Here is a 20954-nt window from a genome sequence, read left to right on the forward strand (position 1 = left end):
GGTCAGCTATCACGAGTTGTAGTTTTTTTCAACTGAAGAACTACAAACGCAGGAAACGAGACACTACAAGTAGTTTGAACGGTTTTATTTACAGTTGTGGCTATTTATTTTACATTTAAATCACAATAACTTGGATCAGTGTTTTTTAGTGAGACACAACCATCGCAGTGGAACTTCATATGTGCTCCGGTCCTCCGTATCATCGTAGGGAATGTGCCATGAATCCCCTGTTGTTTGGACAATAGTGTCGTACTCGGGAATACTCTGTTAAAAGACATTATTTGGTGTTTAGTTTTTTTTTATATTCGTGACTATTTCAGATTATAATCACATTAATTTTTACCTGAAAGCGGATGCTCCTGCCAGGTGCGACATGCCCACCGATGACCAACTGATGGCCCCTCTGCCACTTGAAAAAGAGCCGCCTTGAGGCCCCATCCGGCAGGCAGGCCTTGTGGTCCCTCATCAGGTCCCTGCTCACAAATCGACAGTGGTTCCCAGAATGCAACGTGGCGTAAAGCAGGAAAGGATCGTCCTCAGAGCTGATATTAGGACAGCAAAAAAAACACCTTTATGTTCCACATCTTTTTTTTGTTTGTTGCTCATTTGAAATATATTTTTAACAATTTTCTAAATTCTTTTTTATATTTTTACATTTTTTGTTTTTGTGAAGTGCCTCGTGAATTTTATCTTGAAAGGCACTATAGAAATGATATTTTCTTCTTCTTCTTTATCATTTCTGTTCTGATTTATATTGTTGATGAATAAATTGACGATAAAATGAAAATTATTTCTTGTGCAATCTCTTGCCCTTTTTATAAATGTGTCTGAATGAAGACAGAAGGAATAATAGTGCACAGCTATCGGAATATGTAGTGTCTAGAAATGGATTTCCCATATCTTTCATGATTCTAAGATTCTCACATGTTATCAGTGAAGAAGCAGTGTGCTTTCTGCTGGATGAGGCTCATGTTGTGTTTGCTCCAGAATCTGGAGGGCCTCAGCATGTGTTTTCTCCCCAGCACCAGAACATTCAGACCCTGATCCTCAAGCGCCGACACCACCGCCAACAGCTGGAACGCACAATCACACATCAGTATTTAAAGTTTTTGTGCATTGTCAGGTCAAAAATCTGGTTTCAAAACCACAACAAGAGAAAAATACAGTTTTTACATTTTAAAACAAGAAGAAAAAGAGCTTAAAAGGACTTTACGGAGTTTTGAATTTTTATGCTCGCGATTGCCCCCTCAGGCCAAAAGCGTAACGGCAGCTACAATAGTAGGCTCGTGCACGAGGCGCGCATGCTGTACGTGCACACTCCTTAACGAAAATAACAGCTGAGACAGTCCCGTGTGTGTGTGTGTGTGGCCCAGAGGACAGGAGAACGCACAGCTAATTAATTAAATAATTTGGTTCTGTACCTTTCTCTTCAGCACAGCCGACAAAGGTTTATGATGGGTCAGTTTATGAAGGTTGCAGGTTCAAGCCCCGCTCAGTTTGTCACTGTCGTTGTGTCCTTGGGCAAGACACTTAACCCACCTTGCCTGCTGGTGGTGGTCGGAGGGACCGGTGGCGCCTGTGCTTGGCAGCCTCGCCTCTGTCAGTGCGCCCCAGGGCAGCTGTGGCTACATTGTAGCTCATCCCCACCAGTGTGTGAATGTGTGTGTGTGAATGGGTGAATGACTGATTATGTTGTAAAGCGTCTTGGGGGGTTCCAGGACTCTAGAAGGCGCTACATCAAATACAGGCCATTTACCATTTAGAAAATAACAGGAATATCAAAATTGGCAGAAAACGAGTCAAACAACAAAGATAAACCAAAAAAATCATTTATAACATAAAGGTCCTAGCTGAGGTGCAGTAGGTTATTAGATTTAGGGTCTTTATTTCTATTTCTATCGGTTTTTAATCTAACTTTTTTGATGTCTAAGAAATTCAACAGTAAAACTTTGAGCGATGCTCTTAACTTGCACATAGCAAGAAAAAAAATCCAGATGTTGCTTAAAATATTGAATCTTTGATTTTGGAGATGAGTTAGTAGATCTACTCCATTCACAAAGCTGCAGGTCTCTCTAGTCGTCGTTTTCTGCAGAATCCAGCAGGTCTTTTCATGCTTTAGCTCATCTGTGATTTCATTCACGCAGATATTTGAATAAAAAGTCCTGGACGTAAATGTCTGTGTCGAGTTATTTAACTTTCCCACAAACTACTGCAGATGACGAGGTGATGGTTATCTGCTGTACTTTCCTGACTTGCAGCTAATTATTGTGTGAGAAAGAGGTGCAGACAGCTAGATGTGGGCAGGCAGACATGTAGGTTAGGTGATGTTAAAATCAGGTGCCGGCCAAATTTAAATGCACAGCTCACACACTTCAGACAGATGCGCCCGCTGCAGGGTTGCTCAGAGTGAAACTGGCAGAAAACCCCTCGCATTGGTCGAAAGGAACCACTAAACTCTATTAAACTGCATGCATGCGTCTGCAGAATATTCACATAAAAATCAGAACCTGTGAAATCTTGAATCACCAGTGTGTGCTCTCACCGTGTCAGACTGCTTGTTCTTGTCCTTGTTGATGTTTGCAACATTCAGCCCATCAATGACCACATCAAAAGCTGGCTTCCTCTTCACAAACACCTTAAACCGCTCCAGCTCCTGAGCACAAACACAGCAGACGATAAAACGTGATTAAAATAGGTTTGCAGTTGCAGGAAACCGTTTCTAAATGTGTTAAACTTGTCTTTGCATGCTGCATCTCTGCATGGGGACAGAGCTGCACCAATTCTGCTTTTGAGGGCCAACAACAATTTACATCAAAGAACTAAAAGCATATTTTTACTGCTACTTGACATTGGTGCATTCACAAACTGAATTTGTGTGTTTCAGATGAGCCGATCGCCCTGAACATCGGCCGATTCGATCACCTGCAGCAAAAAATAGTTGCTTTTTAATATTCTACAGTTGGATTTCCAGCAAAAGCTTAAAGTCTTTATGTCTGAGCTAACACGTTCACACAGCTGCATCCAAAGCTTAGTGCAGACCCAACAGTTTTGTTGTTCAGGATCAAACTAAAATAACAGTTTTTGCTGCATTTTGTTTCGTAGAGTCAGAAGTAAAATCCTCTGTAGGTGAGGAGTTTTTAACAAACGTTCATGCTAATCAGATCATCCTTGAAAACAAACGTTTCTATTTTCCATGCAGAATAATGGAAAGACTTTGTTCTGGTTAATTCAGAGAGCAGCAGATTGTTTCCTCGCTCTGATCACATAACGCCCTGTTATTAGATCTCACACTGCTTTCCATTGTGTCAAAAAGACATTTAGGATTAATATTATTAGTATGCTAAGAAAGTTCTTTGTGTTCTCAGCATCAGGAAGCAAACGCGTTTAACATCATTCTGCAGACATCCAGAACAAACCTTTAGAAAACCCTTCTTTCATGTTTTTTTTTTTTTTTGTATTTTTTGAATACACTTTAATTGAAAATTATTTTAGAGCTTTTCTTCTAGAAAGTCTCTTTCCGGAGTATTTCTCTTTTCCGATGGCACCATCTAGTGGCTGACAAGCATATCACACAAAAAGTCTGTCGCTCTGTTTTTTTTATAATGGCGACTTCACGTTTCTGGTTTATAAATGTGCTTCTGTAGCCGACAGAGCTTAAACAAGTTGTTTTACGAGTATTATTATCATGTCATGTTGTGTTTTCGTCGTCGTCGTCTTCCTCTGCTTGTCCGGGTCCGGGTCGCGGGGGCAGCATCCCAACTAGGGAGCTCCAGACCGTCCTCTCCACAGCCACCTCCACCAGCTCCTCCGGCAGGACCCCAAGGCGTTCCCGGACCAGATTGGAGATGTAACCTCTCCAACGTGTCCTGGGTCGACCCGGGGGACCTCCTGCCGGCAGGACATGCCCGAAGCACCTCCCCAGGGAGGCGTCCTGACCAGATGCCCAAACCACGTCAACTGTCTCCTTTCGATCCGGAGGAGCAGCGGTTCTACTCCGAGTCCCTCCCGAATGTCCGAGCTCCTCACCCTATCTCTAAGGCTGAGCCCGGCCACCCTACGGAGGAAACTCATTTCGGCCGCTTGTATCCGCGATCTCGTTCTTTCGGTCATTACCCAAAGCTCATGACCATAGGTGAGGATTGGGACGTAGATCGACCGGTAAATCGAGAGCCTGGCTTTCTGGCTCAGCTCCCTCTTCACCACGACAGATCGGCTCAGCGTCCGCATCACTGCAGACGCCGAACCAATCCGCCTGTCGATCTCACGATCCCTCCTACCCTCACTCGTGAACAAGACCCCGAGATACTTAAACTCCTCCACTTGAGGTAGGACCTCTCCCCCGACCAGGAGTTGACAAGGTCGGTCGCAAGGATACCTGGGTGTTCTCATATATTTATATTTTAAAGACTTTCTTGTCTGTGAAAAGTTCATCAACTCTGCATCAGCCGAGGTATTCCTTCAATTTGAAGCATCTAAGCGGTAGTCTAACGCTATTGGTTAGTTCTGGTCGGCGCTCAGTTTCCTACGGCACGGAGCTCTACGAGGCAGGGGACGTGCTTAGCAGAAAAAAAAGTTGTATTGCTTACATTTTATCATAGTACATGATAAGTTAATCACTTTTACAGATTTCTGAAAAAACATACGTAATTTCTGAAAGTAGAAAACTCCGGAATGCTACTTTAATAACGTGAAAGGAAACTGTGTTTGCTGAGATATTTTTATCCAAACCAAAGTGTTAAAACACAAAACAGACGAGTGTTTTATGCTCTGAGCTGCTAGCTCTCGAAGCTTCCTGCCTGGACTCATCTGTTCTCTAATTAGAACCAGAGGAAAAAAGGCAGGTTCTAATGTTTTTGCCTGTCTATGACTTTTTAGTGAAAATTTTCACTGGGCATTCATTTAAAATCAAATCACTTTTGGAATTTCCCAAACAATGATGGCTGCCACACCCAACCAACTTCAATAAACACAACAACGGGGTTAACTTCTTATTTTACCAATATGTAAAGTTGTATGGCGTAAGGACGACATCTTGTGGTCAGATGTGAGTACTGCAGTCCATGTATCAAACTAAAGAATCTGCTTTCAGTACTAAAATGCCAGCAAAGTGTTTGCTAGCTCAAACATGATTGGCTCTGGAACCAGGAAGTACAAAGGTGAGAAGATGGTAAACAAAGACTACGTCCTCAACTATTGTAAAAACAGAAAAACTGACAAGCCCCCTAAACGGCTGAGAAGGAAGTCTGTTTCAATGTAACCTTCCTTCCAAAATGATTGAGACATTAGACTGTTTTGTGATTATTTCACTGTAACATTCTTACATATTGTACCTTTAAGGAACCTTAAAGGTACAATGTGTAGTTTTTATCATTAATTTCTGGAAATATCCATCAAAATGTTGTTAAAAATGAATGAAATGATGCCCAGTTGTTGAAAAATATTGGCAGCTAACATAGTATAACCATAAAAATCAGGTCTAAAATACATGGGAGCAGGTCCAAGTCTCTTGGCGACACCATCCGCGATCTCGTTCTTTCGGTCATTACCCAAAGCTCATGACCATAGGTGAGGATTGGGACATAGATGGACCGGTAAATCGAGAGCCTGGCTTTCTGGCTCAGCTCCCTCTTCACCACGACAGATCGGCCCAGCGTCCGCATCACTGCAGACGCCGAACCAATGCATGTCTCCTTCTACGAGAGCCCGTGAGGACAAAATGCATTACTGATTTGTAACAAATGGTTACAAAACTTCCGTCATTCTTAAATGTTGCTGTTTTACACATTTACCTCTTCACTTGTGGCCAGTGATGAAAGGGAGTCTGACGTGCTCGTTATTTTGCTAAAGTTTGCACTCTCCAGGGCTTTTTGACCCTAATGAGCATCCATTGGTAAGGTCTTACTCCAACACAAAAATGCTGCTTGCTTGCAACGATTTAGGGTTCTACTGCCCCCTATCGCCAGGAAAATGACACACTGTCACTTTAAAGTCAATCAATCAATCAATCAATCAATCAATCAATCAATCAATCAACCAAGTTTATTTGTATAGCACTTTCCACAACCATGGAAGGTGACCAAAGTGATTTACAGGACAAAACAATAAAAGATATTACATAAAACCAGCGCAAGTAAAATCTCATAAAACAATAACATACAAGTAAATACAACATATAAGTGACATAACTACGCTAAAGAGAAAGCTAAAAAAGAGGTTAAGAGAGCCAACAGCTAAAAAGGCTTTTGGAAAACAGGCTTTAAGCTTGCGCTTAAACAAGCACTCAGAGGTAAAACGCAGGTCATCAGGGAGTTTGTTCCAGACTGCTGGAGCCACGACTGAAAAAGAGCGGTCACCCCAGTGCTTGTATCTAGATCGAGGGACTTCAAGAAAAAGCTTCCCCTCTGACCTAGTGGACTGTGTTAGCCGACGTATGGACAAGGAGTGAGAGGGATAGGCAGGGTCGAGGCCATGGATGCTCGTGAACGTGAACATTAAAATTTTGAATCGTATTCTGAAAAACACAGGAAGCCAGTGCAGTTCTAAGAGAATGGGAGCAATATGGCTCCGCCTAGGTGTGTTAGCGGCGAGGAGACGGGCTGCAGGATTTTTGACTAGTTGGAGACGAGCGATGGAGGACTTGGATAAACCGACACGCAGGGCATTGCAGTAATCGATGCGCGAGCTTTAAGGGCATGAATGACTTTTTCCAGGTCAGAGCCGTTTAAAAACAGTTTCAGCCCGGAAACAGCCCTAAGCTGATAAAAACTTGACTACCGCATTGATCTGTTTGTTGAAATTCATGTGTTCATCGAAGATGACACCAAGGTTTCTAACATGTTGCTTACGTCTAATGGCCAACTGACCAAGGTCGGTCGCAAGGACACCTGGCTGGTTTAAGGGAGTAAAAATAACACACTCAAGCCTTAAATTTACTGTGTTATTTAATTTTTGACAATAACAGTTGCACGAAAATGGGTACATTTGTCTAATCTGTATTTAAACTGTAAAACTTTTCCATTTCTTTATTTTTACTTTTCTTTCTCTCTGCTTCCCTTTTGTTGATCGTATTTTTTAAGTATGGTAAGGTAGTGTCCTCCAATGCAGTCAGATTTCGCTTTCATCTGCTTGTTCTCAGTTTTAAAGTCAAACACTTTCGGATTCTTTTAAACTGGGTGGAAACTAAAACCTGCAGAAAAAGCACAGAAAGTCCACCTGTCGGGTTCCAGACCGGTTTTAAATCAACCCGGCCTTTCCCGCACAACCAGCTGGACGAAGCACTGCGCAACAGTGGAAACCTTAAATGGCTGAAATCTTCAAGAATTAACTTTTATTTGCACAGCTCAACATTTTCTCTTCGCATTTGGAGGATTTTTTATGGGGAAAAAAAATCTATAAATCTGCAGCACAGCTGTTTGAAGTTGTTCGTTGCACTGCAGGGAATAAAGCAAGTTTCATCTTTGGGACGGGAAAATACTTGCAGCCCACTTGAGCGTGAATTTCTGGTCTGCCTTCAGTGCTGCAGCTTTGAACCATAACAGGAATTACGCTGCAGCTCAGAATAGGCCTCCAGCCAGGGTACATTGTTGCTGCTTTTGCTTTGAGAGAGCAGTAATATGGAAATAGGCTGCTGTGAATTCCCCTGGACTTGAAACGTGAAACGGTTTGCATGCCACCACTAACATTTGATAGAAATGTAAACCTAACGACGTAAACCTGCAGAAATGTTCCCCCTCTAATGGGACTTTGAGCAAAAAAATTAAAATAAAGTTGAGCTGCTTAAATATGCAGAAAAGCTGCAGCAGCGAGTCACTAATCAGCAGAAAAGAATAAATGAATATTAAACAAATGTATAAATAAAAGCAAAGAAAGAAGGAAGACGGAGCAGGAGACAAAGTCCGGCGTAATTATCCGGGGACTTTCCAGAGCTGATATCTGAAACCAGCTCATTGTGCTGCTGAGGATAAAATAACATACTTACCCACAGCCTTACGTGCACGCATCAGCTTACTGTTTAGGTGCATCCTCATCACAGACTGTAAACATGCATACTGACCTACGAAACCAGGAATCTCAGGCTGCAAAACTAAAATAAATAAAAGAGGCTTTCATTTAAACTCCTCCTCTAGTCGTACCCACTTTGTGCTTCATTGATTCGCTTTGCAAAGATCTTCAAAAAACAAAACAAAGACAATAAATAAAAGTTAAATATCTGGAATTAACTGTCACAGTAAAAAGCCATCCTGAATAAAAATGTCTTAAGCTTGGATTAACCCTCTCAGGCTCAAAATACGTTTTGATAAAAGAATGAACGACTAAGTCCTTCAGGGGTACCTCTGAGTTAAAACCGATGGTTAAAAAATGCTCATGAAATACGTCGTCGTCGTCTTCCTCCGCTTATCCGGGTCCGGGTCGCGGGGGCAGCATCCCAACTAGGGAGCTCCAGACCGTCCTCTCCCCGGCCACCTCCACCAGCTCCTCCGGCAGGACCCCAAGGCGTTCCCGGACCAGATTGGAGATGTAACCTCTCCAACGTGTCCTGGGTCGACCCGGGGGCCTCCTGCCGGCAGGACATGCCCGAAACACCTCCCCAGGGAGGCGTCCAGGAGGCATCCTGACCAGATGCCCAAACCACCTCAACTGACTCCTTTCGATCCAGAGGAGCAGCGGTTCTACTCCGAGTCCCTCCCGAATGTCCGAGCTCCTCACCCTATCTCTAAGGCTGAGCCCGGCCACCCTACGGAGGAGACTCATTTCGGCCGCTTGTATCCGCGATCTCGTTCTTTCGGTCATTACCCAAAGCTCATGACCATAGGTGAGGATTGGGACGTAGATGGACCGGTAAATCGAGAGCCTGGCTTTCTGGCTCAGCTCCCTCTTCACCACGACAGATCGGCTCAGCGCATGAAATACGTACGTGGAGTAACCAGGCAGGTTTTAACTGCTGTAAATCTGCAACGCCTGCCTCCAGAGGGTTAAAAAGCCTGATGTCCGACGGAAGCTGGGTGCTGAAATCCCAAGAACAGGAACGACGGCTTATGGGATGTATTAAGAGCCAATAAATCAGAGATACTGGGGGAGGGCAAACATTAAGAGCTTTAAAAACAAACATCTATCCATCTATAGGGCCCTACATTAAGTTCTTACCAAGTTAATGTAGTATCCTGCATTTATAAAACTGACGGTCGTAGCCACAGCAGCCCTGGGAACACTGACAGAAGCCAGAGCAGTTGGTGGTCTACATGTGCTGCACAAGTTTGTTCAAATAAGGAAAAGACTCTTGCTCAAACTGCTTAAATCCAGCAGAACTAGACTAGAAGACAGCAAAACGATAAACATGAAGCTATTAAAGCGTTTTAGACTAAAGCTAATTTTTTGTTTATGGGAACAAACATCGTGCTGGAAGTTTGTGAATCCCCAACAGGAACGTCAGGTGTGCAGAAACATTAGAAAAGACAGTAAACTAAAATCAAGGATTTACGTAAAATCAGATTCTAAAAGTTCCACCTCATCACGTCTGAGCGTGCAGCGTTAAAGTTTCTGTGGTCTGAAAGAAAAGGACATGGCTTCCAAAAGTTTGTCATTTACAAAAAGAAAAAGGCCTGAAGCAGAACGTTTAACGCCCTTTCTCAGTGTCCCACCCTTCGTCGAGTTTCAGCTCGTAAATACGTTCTGCAGCTCATTAAGAAGCTTTCTGATCTGACTGGGGCGTTGTTTGTTTGTTCTTGTAAAAACTCGTATTTCTGTGAAAATCTCACATGGAAGTTTAGATTTTTTGGGGCGCATTCATCCTGTATCCCTCCTTTACTGCTTGACTGAACACATTCTTACATAAAGCTTTTGACAAATCCAAATCCTGAGCCTTCACAGCAGGAAGGATGTTTGCTTTCCTCCTTCATGCAAGAATAAAATCATTTATGCCTTCGACTTCCACAGATTCAGCAAAAGCTGCTTGTTTAGATCTTTATTTGCAAACCACTGACAACACATATGTGGTGGCGAGGAAATAAACAGCCTTTCCTTCTAATGACTCTTTGGTGACGGCCTGTTTCATGCAGACAAAACATTTCTGAGTTTGATATTTAAATCCTTTATTTTCTCCGAACTCTTCGCATCATAAGGATTGTGCAAAGCAGAAATATCACCTTTAACTGGGTTAAAATATCAAAACAAATGCATTGAATGCATTCTCTGATTAAACTCTTTATAAATCTGAGGCTGTTTGCACTTAATCTCTCCTCCAGTCTAGATTCACGCTGCGCTCCACATGCTGGAAACCCCCTCAGTTTAACTAAATTAAGTCCCACAATTGAAAGCTCGAAGGAGGCAACGTGCTCTCAAGTCACCAATTAAACACGGGTTATCATTAAATATATGTTTCCAATTATTTTTAAGCTATTCCAGATATTAAAAATAAAATTTTGTATTTAATATAATCGGAACAGCAAACATGAAGCAGAAAATTTCTGATTTGATGAAAAAGCGGGGTCCTAGGAAACAAGGTTACTCTCTCTCTCACACACACACACACACACACACACACACACACACACACACACACACACACACACACACACACACACACACACACACACACACACTCATTTGAGTACCACAACTGAAGGTTTATGAATCGCGTTCACAAAAAATATGCAAATGATGTCTTTTTCATATTTTGAGACTTTCTGGGAACTCGTTCTGTTTTTCCAATCAAACGAGGACATAAAACAAATTTATTTATATTTACTGCTGAATTTTAGATCTGAAATTTCCATTTTTCTTATTTATATAAAATTATCATCACAGTTTCCTCAAGCTAAAACCACCAGTCAGCAAATCTGAAGTTAGAAAAACAAACAAGTTGATCTTATCAAGACATTTCTGGCTGATATGGGTGTCAGAGACTTTGGTTTGTCTCTTTTAAACAAATGAAGCCAAATAAAAAGCTTTAGCTACATGCTAGGCTAAACAATTACTGCAAATTTACCCATACGGAAAAAACTTTTTTTTTTACAGGATCGTCGTCGTCTTCCTCCGCTAATACGGGTCCGGGTCGCGGGGGCAGCATCCCAACTAGGGAGCTCCAGACCGTCCTCTCCCCGCCCACCTCCACCAGCTCCTCCGGCAGGACCCCAAGGCATTCCCGGACCAGATTGGAGATGTAACCTCTCCAACGTGTCCTGGGTCGACCCGGGGGCCTCCTGCCGGCAGGACATGCCCGAAACACCTCCCCAGGGAGGTGTCCAGGAGGTATCCTGACCAGATGCCCAAACCACCTCAACCAACTCCTTTCGATCCGGAGGAGCAGCGGTTCTACTCCGAGTCCTTCCCGAATGTCTGAGCTCCTCACCCTAACTCTAAGGCTGAGCCCGGCCACCCTACGGAGGAAACTCATTTCGGCCGCTTGTATCCGCGATCTCGTTCTTTCGGTCATTACCCAAAGCTCATGACCATAGGTGAGGATTGGGACGTAGATCGACCGGTAAATCGAGAGCCTGGCTTTCTGGATCAGCTCCCTCTTCCCCACGACAGATCGGCTCAGCGTCCGCATCGCTGCAGACGCCGAACCGATCCGCCTGTCGATCTCCCGATCCCTCCTACCATCACTCATGAACAAGACCCCGAGATACTTAAACTTCTCCACTTGACAGGATCAAACTCAAAAACTTTTAATGCAGATTTTTTAGGTTTTTCCAGCATTTCATATACCCACATGGTGTTCAAAACCACTATTGCACTTCTTTATCTAATAAAAACAAACAAAAAGTGACTTCAAAAACTTTCCTAAAAATTCAAGCACTTTCAAAACCTTTAAAAAGGCCACATTTTCAGAATTTCACATATCTGTTTCTATATTTCTGCTGCTTTGTTCGTATTATTTAAGCCTGATAAACAAAATCCTGTTTGAGCCAGTTAGATAAAGTCTTATTCCTTAAACAGACTAAATATAAACAGAACATTAAGCCTTAAAAACTGAATCATCATTAGTTCTTTTAAAATATCCAACTATCCCTAAAATAATTACACCAGATTAAAAAGTAACTCTGAGATGAGTTAGTTACCCTCAGGTCAGACTCGAAGTCAGTTTTAACGTGTAACACGATGTCACCTAGTAGAAGCTTCACATGAAACTGCTTCCACGTTCAAGGTTCGTGTTTCTCATTTCCAAACAGGAATGTTTTTTTTAAAGAGACTTTGCACAAAATCTAACATGTGAGGAGTTAATTTAACTTCTCCACTTAAACAACTTTAATGTTTATCGATCTGATGGTGATGTAATGATCTGGATCACTAGAAACCATTCTAAGGTCACTCTTGTGTGCATGTGCATGCATGCGTGCGTGTGTGTGTGTGTGTGTGTGTGTGTGCGTACCTCTGGAGTGGTCTTATTAAACACGTCTCGACCCTGAATGACATCGGTCATCACTTTGTCTTTCAGTTCCTGATACTCCTCAGCACTCAGCTGGATAGACTCCAGTTCTGACCCACAACACCTACACACACCCCTAAACACACACACACACACACACACACACACACACACGTGTAAATAACACAAATTGCTTTCAAACTCTCTAAAAACTAATAAGAAGTATCGTTACTTTGGGGTGATGCTGCTCCAGCCTCCTGTCCATTTTGGCCCTTTGAGGCTGAAGTTGGAAGAAATGAGCAGCAAAGTGGTTTAATGATCCAGGTTGTGTGGTAAAAGCATACATTCCAACATGTGATTGTAAACATGAATATCTATTTTCTTCTTTAAATCTCCTAACCTCTCAAACCAAGTCCGGATCTTGACGGCGACACTTTCCTGAGGGTAGATCTGGTTGTTTCTCATGTACAGCAGAATTCTCAGCAGCTTCTCCTGATGTTCAGGCTCCTCCTCCTCCTCTTTAGTCTTCTTCACACAAGTGAACAGAGCGTCCCAGGTATCCTGGTGTGGAATCTTTCCATTTGTGATTAGTTCATCATACAGAGACCAGGCAGTGGCCGTGTCCCCATGCTGGACTGCTGCTGCGATGACATCGTGATAGTTTCGTTGCGATGGAGTGAAAACCTTTTGAAAAAGTAAACGAGGATTGAAACATCAGCTTTGCCTCTACATGATGAAATTTTGTTTAATTTGGAAGTCATTTTACCTTCTTGACCTCCTGCAGGATTCCGACTGCTTCCTTCCAGCGCTCCGTACGGCTGAACGATTTAATGAAAAGGGTGGAAGCTCCCGTGTCCATGGAGGGGAAACTTCCACGCATGATTTTGTAGACATCAAACACCTCATCATCGTGGCCTCCGATCACACACAGCGTCAGGTAGCGTAGCAGCAGCTCGTAGGACAACGTACCGGTTTCCATGGCAACAAATGTCAACAGGGACCTGAGACAAAAAGGCATGTGTTTAAATCATGGACATTCTTTGTCTACAGACTCATCTATTTAGATGTATGTTTCTATGTTTAACCATCATCCTTTAATATTTCTGCTATCACTATATTAATATATCACTAAATGGTCAGACACATTTGTGTTTGTCTTACTTTGCAATGTCTAGATCTGACCCAGCGGTAACTAAAGAAGTCATCATCTGGCAGTCAAAGCTATTTGGATTCCCGAGAGATTCCTTCATCTTCCTCCACTCATCAGGAGGAAGGGGCCTTTCAGGAGGCTGCAGCTTTCCTGTCAAACACGTCTATTTCAGAGCAGCAAATGCAAACAATAAAATTCCTCCATAAACTATGTTGTTGCTTTTTTAAATCTGTAAACAGGGATTAAGATCTCAAAGTTACTGTTGCAGGTAGAAGACTCTCAGTAGTGTAACTATACAAATATCTGGGTATAAAAGTATTACCTGCTCCTCTGTTTGTTCTGCGTTGAGGCTCTTCTTCATCTTCAGAGACTAACGATGCTTTCTTCTGCTGAATCCTAGCTATCTTCTTTGCAGTCCCAGCAGCAAAAACAGATTTAGGAAAAGAAGGCAGCTGCCTCAAGGTGTATTTCTTACTTCTTCCATCCTCTGAATCCTGTTTATAAGTTATTTTTTTCATTCTAGATTGTCCATCACCCTGTCCACTGTTTCTTCTGTCCATCTGTCCGCCACCCAGGTTTGATTTAATGTATTGTGTGCAAAGAAAGCGTGCGGAGGAAGGCAGCAAAGGCGAGTTTAAACATAATCTGACTTTTAATATTAAATTAGAGCCCATTTTATAGTGTTTAACAGCTACCCGGCAGAGGATTTTCTGGTAAAATATATTGGTTTTTACTTCAACCCGAGATATAAATGCATAAACAAGTTTTACCAAATGAATGATTCATAAAAAAATGTACGTTTTGTTTGGAATGTAAATTGAAAAACACTGATGAGTAGAAATATCAAGTTACTTAAAACTGAAATATATCTTTATGGTTCTGCTGGATTTATAATTATATAGACATAAATATAACTTACGATTATTTAAGTACGTAAAAAGAACCATTAAATCAGCTCATTTACGGTGTTTGCGCTTGGATAAAGCATGCCTCCCAGGTCGCACATTACTGTCGTCATCAACACGAGACTAGTTCCGATGCTGCATTTTGGTACCTCAGATTTACACAGAATTTACAGAATACACCGCTAAAACGCCATTCTATTTTACAATTAGTTAGCGTTTGAAGCACGAAATGTGAAAAAGGAATGATTAATTTTTGTAAAATTTTATGTAAAACGCCCACTTACAACTGCTGCAACAAAAACAACAAAATATTTAAATTTACACATTTTGAAAGAAAGAAGAAAAATGTCATTTTTCGATTGAGAAGTATTCTGATTCTGTGGTATAATTAAGTAGAACAATAATGTTTTAACATATAAAGTAACGTTTGTTTAGGGGTTTGCGTTCAGTTTTTACATTTGGAGAAAGAAAGAAGCCCCGATTTCTCGTTTTCTGAAAAAGTGACACTATCAACATTTAGTGTTTCAAAATAAAGCTACAAAGCAAATGAAAACATTTTGTGTTGTTGAGGCTGCATCAGCATATAATCTATCTGGACAAAAAAATAATATATTTTTGTCATTCAAACGTTTAGATGTTATACATAAATTTCACGTCTTGTTTTTTATTTTGAAAACATGGCAATTAACCGGAAGTAGCTCTATTTCACTTTGACGTTGAATCTTCCTAGCTTCTTTCGTGAACTAGCTGTTTTGACGAAAAACATTATAAAGTTGATGTTAAGTTGTTTTCTCAGCCGGTATGGCTAAAGAGGAGGACTCCAACTGGGCGGATATTCTCAAGAGAAGACTCGCCAACTATAAAAAGGGTCAGAAACTGTGTTGTTTTGATGAGCTAACGTAGGCTTGTCATGTTTTGGTTTTGTTGAGTGATTTTCTGTCCGTTCTTTTCTTCTTTGAGAAGACGAGAGGAGTGAAGATGAAAAGAAAGAGGAAGAAACTGAAATGTTCACCAAATATTACACAGAATGGAGAGGAGGTGTCGATAATGACAAATCGTATAAAACCATACCACGGTTTTATTATAAGGTAGTTGTTTATTCAAATGCTGAATGGTACAATACATGTAAACAGTTTGTAGTTTCTTCATAGTTTGCTTTAGACGTACAAGATAATCTTGCAAGCTGTGTTTTAAGAGTTTAAGCTATGGAAGCAGGTCCTGGTGAGTTGATTTGAAACGATCCAGATGTTGTGAAAACATCTGTGTGATGATGATGTTTTGCAGCTTCCAGCAGAGGATGAATTGCTCCTTCAGAAGCTCAGAGAAGAATCCAGAGCCGTTTTCCTCCAGAGGAAGAGCAGAGAACTGTTAGACAATGAAGAGCTCCAGGTAAAAACAGAACTATTCAGCAGATCGTAAATGGCCTGTATTTGTTATGGCCTTCTAGAGGCCTGGAACCCTCCAAGGTGTTTTACAACACAATCAGTAATTCACATTCACACCCTGGTGGTGATGAGCTACATTGTAGCCACAGCTGCCCTGGCGCACAGTGACAGAGGTGATTCTGCCACACACAGGCCCCACCGGTCCCTCCAACCACCCCCAACCGGCAAGGTGGGTTAAGTGTCTTGCCCAAGGACACTGCAGCAGCAGAGTGAACAGGGCTCGAACCTGCAACCTTCCGATTATGGGGCAAGCACTTAACTCCTTTCCCACAGTCTCTAACAGGAAAAAAATGGTCACAGATGGATTGTGTTGTGTTTTTGTAGAATCTGTGGTTCCTGCTAGACAAACACCAGGTGCCTCCAGTGAATGGAGATGAAGCCATGATCAACTACGAAGCTTACCTGCAGGTGGGGGAGAAGGCAGGAGAAAAGTGCAGGTGAGTAACTAGGAGTTGGTTCTTCCTCGTAGAACAGGGTTCTGCACAGAGAGCTGCTCTCATTTGCACCCAAGAGTTTGATGCTTAAGTGCCTGAAAACTTTAGATTTAAGTAGGAAGACACTAAAGTATAACTGCATTAAAAGTTGCTTAAGAGCATCCTAGTTTCTGGAAACTGCAAACCTTTAATTCTTTTAACGCATTAATTAATTTCCCTTTATTTCAGACAGCTAATATATCGTACATCTGTTTGTCTTACAGAAAGTTTTTCACAGCCAGAGTTTACGGCAAACTGCTGCACAGTGACCCGTACGGCCGAATATCCATCATGCAGTTCTTTAACTACGTTATGAGGAAAGGTTTGAAAAAAGTCTTTCTTTTCTTTTCTTTTTTGACTTTTTAATGAAACAAACTGCAAAGGTTATTTGTTTGTTCTGTTAGATTAAAGGTTTCTGCGGCACGTGTTATTTATTTTAATGTTTGCTTTAGTCAGCTCCGGTGGCTTGCATGGGGCTCTCATAAGTATGGGATCATTTCTGTTCTGGTTTAGTTTGGTTGCATCAGACCCGAATTGGCCTGAGTCTGTATGATGTAGCGGGACAAGGATACCTGAGAGAATCAGTAAGAGTCAAACACCCGTTTCACTTCACACATAAATCTAATTTATTGATCTAATTGGTTGTGTGATGTTTCTCATCCCTATAGGATCTAGAGAACTACATCCTAGAGCTGATCCCGACTCTACCTCAGCTGGACGGACTGGAGAAATCGTTTTATTCTTTCTACGTCTGCACGGCTGTTCGCAAGTTTTTTTTCTTCCTCGATCCGCTTCGGACCGGTGAGTTCAGGTGATTCGTTAGTCCGTGCACCCTCGTCGACAAAGCTCAGTTTGCGTATTCTTTGATGTAAACGATGTGCAGACGTAGCGAACATTTGTGTCTCTCTAATGTAAAGAAACGTGTGTTAACAGGAAAGATTAAAATTCAAGATATCTTGGCCTGCAGTTTCCTGGATGACTTGCTGGAGGTAGGAAGTTCTTCACTCGTTCGAGTGTTCAGTAATGATCAGACACCAGTTTTGTTGTTTCAATGTTTTTTTTGGAGACTACTCAAAAAAAAAAAGTAATCCGACAATCAGAATCAGACAAAATGCAGCCTGATTGGCTTAACCTGTGAAAAGTCAGATTACTCATTAGACACTAAGGGCTGAATCACTAACACGTCTTCCGTGTAGACGTTTTTGTTTCCAGAATCATGTTAGCTTTTAACTTGCTATGCTTTCCTCCTTACTTTAAGAAGCTAAGAGGACAGAGAAAAGATAACAGATGAGAAAGAAACCTGGGTATAAAAATATTTTCCTTATTTAATTAAAACGTTGATATATTTACTCAAGCTGGTACGGGTTTCTAAGAGCTTCTATAAGCAAAAAGGCTCTCTGAAGCCAAACAAAATGAGCCTTTTAAAGAACAGAGAATTATTAGATTTCTGTCTAGGCAAAGATACCAGTATGAAGCGATTGGCACTAGAGGCTAGGAACCACTGACTCAGGCTTTAGTAGAATACCACGCAGAGGCTTTCCTCTAACCACGCGCACGTAATCACAACCGTATTGTCCAGAACGGAGCAGAAATGGAGACTACTCATGGGTTAGGAGTAGCTCCTCGGGCGTGTATCCAACGTTCCTTTTATCCTTTCACGGGAACAAAGATGAGCTGCAGGTGTGGCTGCAGCAATTCCGGAGCGGGGACCTCCCAGTGACGTCATCGGAGAGAACGTCCGCAGCGAGGGAATCGCGGCACGTCTCCACAGCAACGGGGACGCCACCCTCCAGTGATGTCTTGTAGTCATGTTGTCTGTCCGTCAACTTGTGTGTCCTTATCTGGTTTGTACTTAAATGCGCCATTTTAACCAAACACAATAATAAAAAAGAAAAACAGCACATTTACGGCCACACAATAGTGGGGAACGTAACAATCATAATTTTCGGTTTATTTATATTCTGGTTTTTACGTCCTGTTCAGCACCTTGAGCCTCCACTTAGGTAGTAGAAGGTGCTTTATAAATAAATAAATTGAAATTGAGTCCGTTTCATCAGGTCAGATCTGAAGATGAACCAGAATTGGCTCATCTTAACTAAAACGTTTATTTGCAGCAAATTACTTCCTATTGTAACATAAATTTAGTTTGTTTTTGTCCTCTGTGGGAGCCCTCTGCCCCGGGGGCGGTGGTCGGCTGTGGCGGCCTGGGTGCTTTCCAGGTGTGCCTGGGTGGAGGTGGGGGTCTCCGCCCTCCCTGCCCTGGGCGCCCTGTGTCGGTGCCTCGGCTGCTGCTGTGGATCTGCTGCTGTCGGGGCGGATGGCTCCCCTGATGGTGTTTCCTTATCTTAGCAGGTCTGGCTCATCTGAACTCAGTCCATTGTGTTTTTTTCCATTTGTGTGTGTGTGTGTGTGCGCGTGCGTGCCGGAGGATGAATGTTGTGAAGGGGTTTTTATTGTCAGACTGTTTTTAAAATTCTTGGGATGGGAGGGAATGTGGGTATGCGGGGCCTTTTTAATTTGTTAATCCTACAATGCATGCAACTCAAAGTGCTTAAGTGCTATATAAATAAATAAAGTTTGAGTTTAAGTCCTACAAATGTGTCTAATATTCTTTATTTTTCTCCGGTTTCCAGTTGAGAGATGAGGAGTTGTCTAAAGAAAGCCAAGAGTCAAACTGGTTCTCGGCCCCGTCGGCTCTCAGAGTCTACGGTGGGTAAATGCACGAGTGTTCTACTCCCACACTTTCTGTCTCACTGGTCTAGAGCATTATCACCTTATTCCAACAGGTCAGTACCTCAACCTGGACAAAGATCACAACGGGATGTTGAGCAAAGAAGAGCTGTCTCGTTACGGCACGGCGACGCTCACCTCCGTCTTTCTGGACCGCGTGTTTCAGGAATGCCTCACCTACGATGGGGAAATGGTACGACCGTTTTCCTTATTTCCCAAACATCCGCTGATGCTCCAGTTTTTGGGGTGAAGGTAAACTCATACCTGTAGAATATTCACCTCCATTTCCTCCGTGTTTATTCCAGGACTATAAGACCTACCTGGACTTTGTGTTGGCTCTGGAAAACAGGAAGGAGCCGGCGGCGTTGCAGTATTTATTTAAGCTTCTGGACATGGAGAATCAAGGTTACGTCAACGTTTTCACCCTCAACTACTTCTTCAGGGTAAAAATACTAAAATATTTGTTCAATGAAGACTCAAGATTCAAAACTTTATTGTCAAATGTAAAGAAACACATTTATGTCATAATTTCTAGATAATCAGTGTTATTTTTTCTGCAGGCCATTCAGGAGCAGATGAAGGTGCACGGTCAGGAGCCCGTCTCCTTCCAGGATGTGAAGGTAGAACCGCAGGCACGCTTTGCTGCTGCTACACATCTTTAGATGATTAAATTCTGAGGCTGATGAATGTTTTCACCTCCGTCTGTCTTCAGGATGAGATCTTCGACATGGTGAAGCCCAAAGACCCCTATAGGATCACTCTCCCGGACTTGGTTAACTGTTGCCAGGGCGACACGGTGGTCAGCATCCTGATTGACCTTAACGGCTTCTGGACCTATGAGAACAGAGAGGTGCTGGTTGCCAACGACAACGACGGCAACACAGCTGAGCTCGATGACACTTGAAGAGATCTGAGCAGGAGATGTTAGGAGACTCATTTCTGCAATCCGAGAGAAATGATAAAAATGGTTTTGTCTTTTCCGATATTGACCCTTAAACTGGGATTTATTATCAAACACTTATCCTAACAACCGTTACATCACTTTCTGTTGATTGTTTTTATTTGAAAAACTTGTTTATGAATTTTAACTATTTTTCCAGACGATGAAGTTATAAAAAATAAACTGTACATAAAATCTAAGATGGAGTTCATTTAGTAACATGACACTGAAATACTTCACAGCATTATACTGGGATATAAGAACAGAAACCCTTTTGAATATTTAAAAATTTATTAAAAATGAAGATAAATACATTTAAAAAGACTGACCAGATTTTTAAATGGTTAAACTTGTTGCTTATGTTAGGTTTTCTGACAATGAGCTCTTCTGTAACATTTAGTTGTCGCTATGCAGAGGCTTTATTTTTATTTATTGGACTGTTTATTTACAGCTGATGAAGTCAGCAGTTTGGAATCTGATTCAAACCTGAACTGGACCTTTTTTGTGCTACCGGTATTTACAGTTTGTTTTTTACTTTTAAAGAGCAAGTCACCCCCTACCAGAGTAACTCCACTCCCACTTCCTGTTTGAAAAATGCAAAAAATGCCGTTGCCTAGCAGACCGAGAGGGCAGAGCCGCTAACAAATACACACGCTCACGACATTGTGACATCATATTGTACCATCTAACACCATAGGGTACCTCTTAGCCAATAGCGACGCCAGACTTAAATTCAAATGTAGTGCAGTTTTTACCTGACGACAGTGCAACACTGACAGTTTTAGGCAGAATGTTTAAATTTTAACTAAGATGCACTAAAGTGCCGAATTATTGACTACACGTGTCTGCAGCACGATCAGACACTCGTTTATTTAGTTTATCAGGAAAAAAACTGTTGATCTGGAGTGACTTTCTCTTTAAAGAGCAAGTCACCCCCAAATAAA

The 20954-nt window shown here is 42.0% G+C and overlaps 2 protein-coding genes across 2 annotated transcripts; one reads left to right on the forward strand and one right to left on the reverse strand.

Moving 5' to 3' along the window:
• Positions 1-70: 70 nt before the first annotated feature.
• prorp (protein only RNase P catalytic subunit) lies at positions 71-14416 on the reverse strand. The gene is made up of 10 exons (XM_015975658.3): positions 13840-14416; positions 13529-13667; positions 13134-13368; positions 12768-13051; positions 12600-12647; positions 12371-12503; positions 2543-2653; positions 925-1073; positions 344-542; positions 71-264 (listed from the first exon to the last, which is right to left on the reverse strand). Exons 1-10 carry the CDS (start codon positions 14189-14191, stop codon positions 136-138), a joined length of 1779 nt encoding a protein of 592 aa, XP_015831144.1. The 5' UTR covers positions 14192-14416; the 3' UTR covers positions 71-135.
• Positions 14417-15107: 691 nt separating this feature from the next.
• ppp2r3c (protein phosphatase 2, regulatory subunit B'', gamma) lies at positions 15108-20210 on the forward strand. The gene is made up of 13 exons (XM_015975654.3): positions 15108-15290; positions 15386-15510; positions 15707-15811; positions 16192-16304; positions 16565-16662; positions 16854-16924; positions 17009-17141; positions 17274-17329; positions 18974-19049; positions 19127-19263; positions 19376-19513; positions 19631-19690; positions 19783-20210. The coding sequence occupies exons 1-13, from the start codon at positions 15224-15226 to the stop codon at positions 19972-19974; spliced, it is 1371 nt and encodes a 456-aa protein (XP_015831140.3). The 5' UTR covers positions 15108-15223; the 3' UTR covers positions 19975-20210.
• The last annotated feature ends 744 nt before the right edge of the window (positions 20211-20954 follow it).

Source organism: Nothobranchius furzeri, chromosome 18 (genome assembly GCF_043380555.1).
Source record: "Nothobranchius furzeri strain GRZ-AD chromosome 18, NfurGRZ-RIMD1, whole genome shotgun sequence".
Lineage (NCBI taxonomy): Eukaryota > Metazoa > Chordata > Actinopteri > Cyprinodontiformes > Nothobranchiidae > Nothobranchius > Nothobranchius furzeri.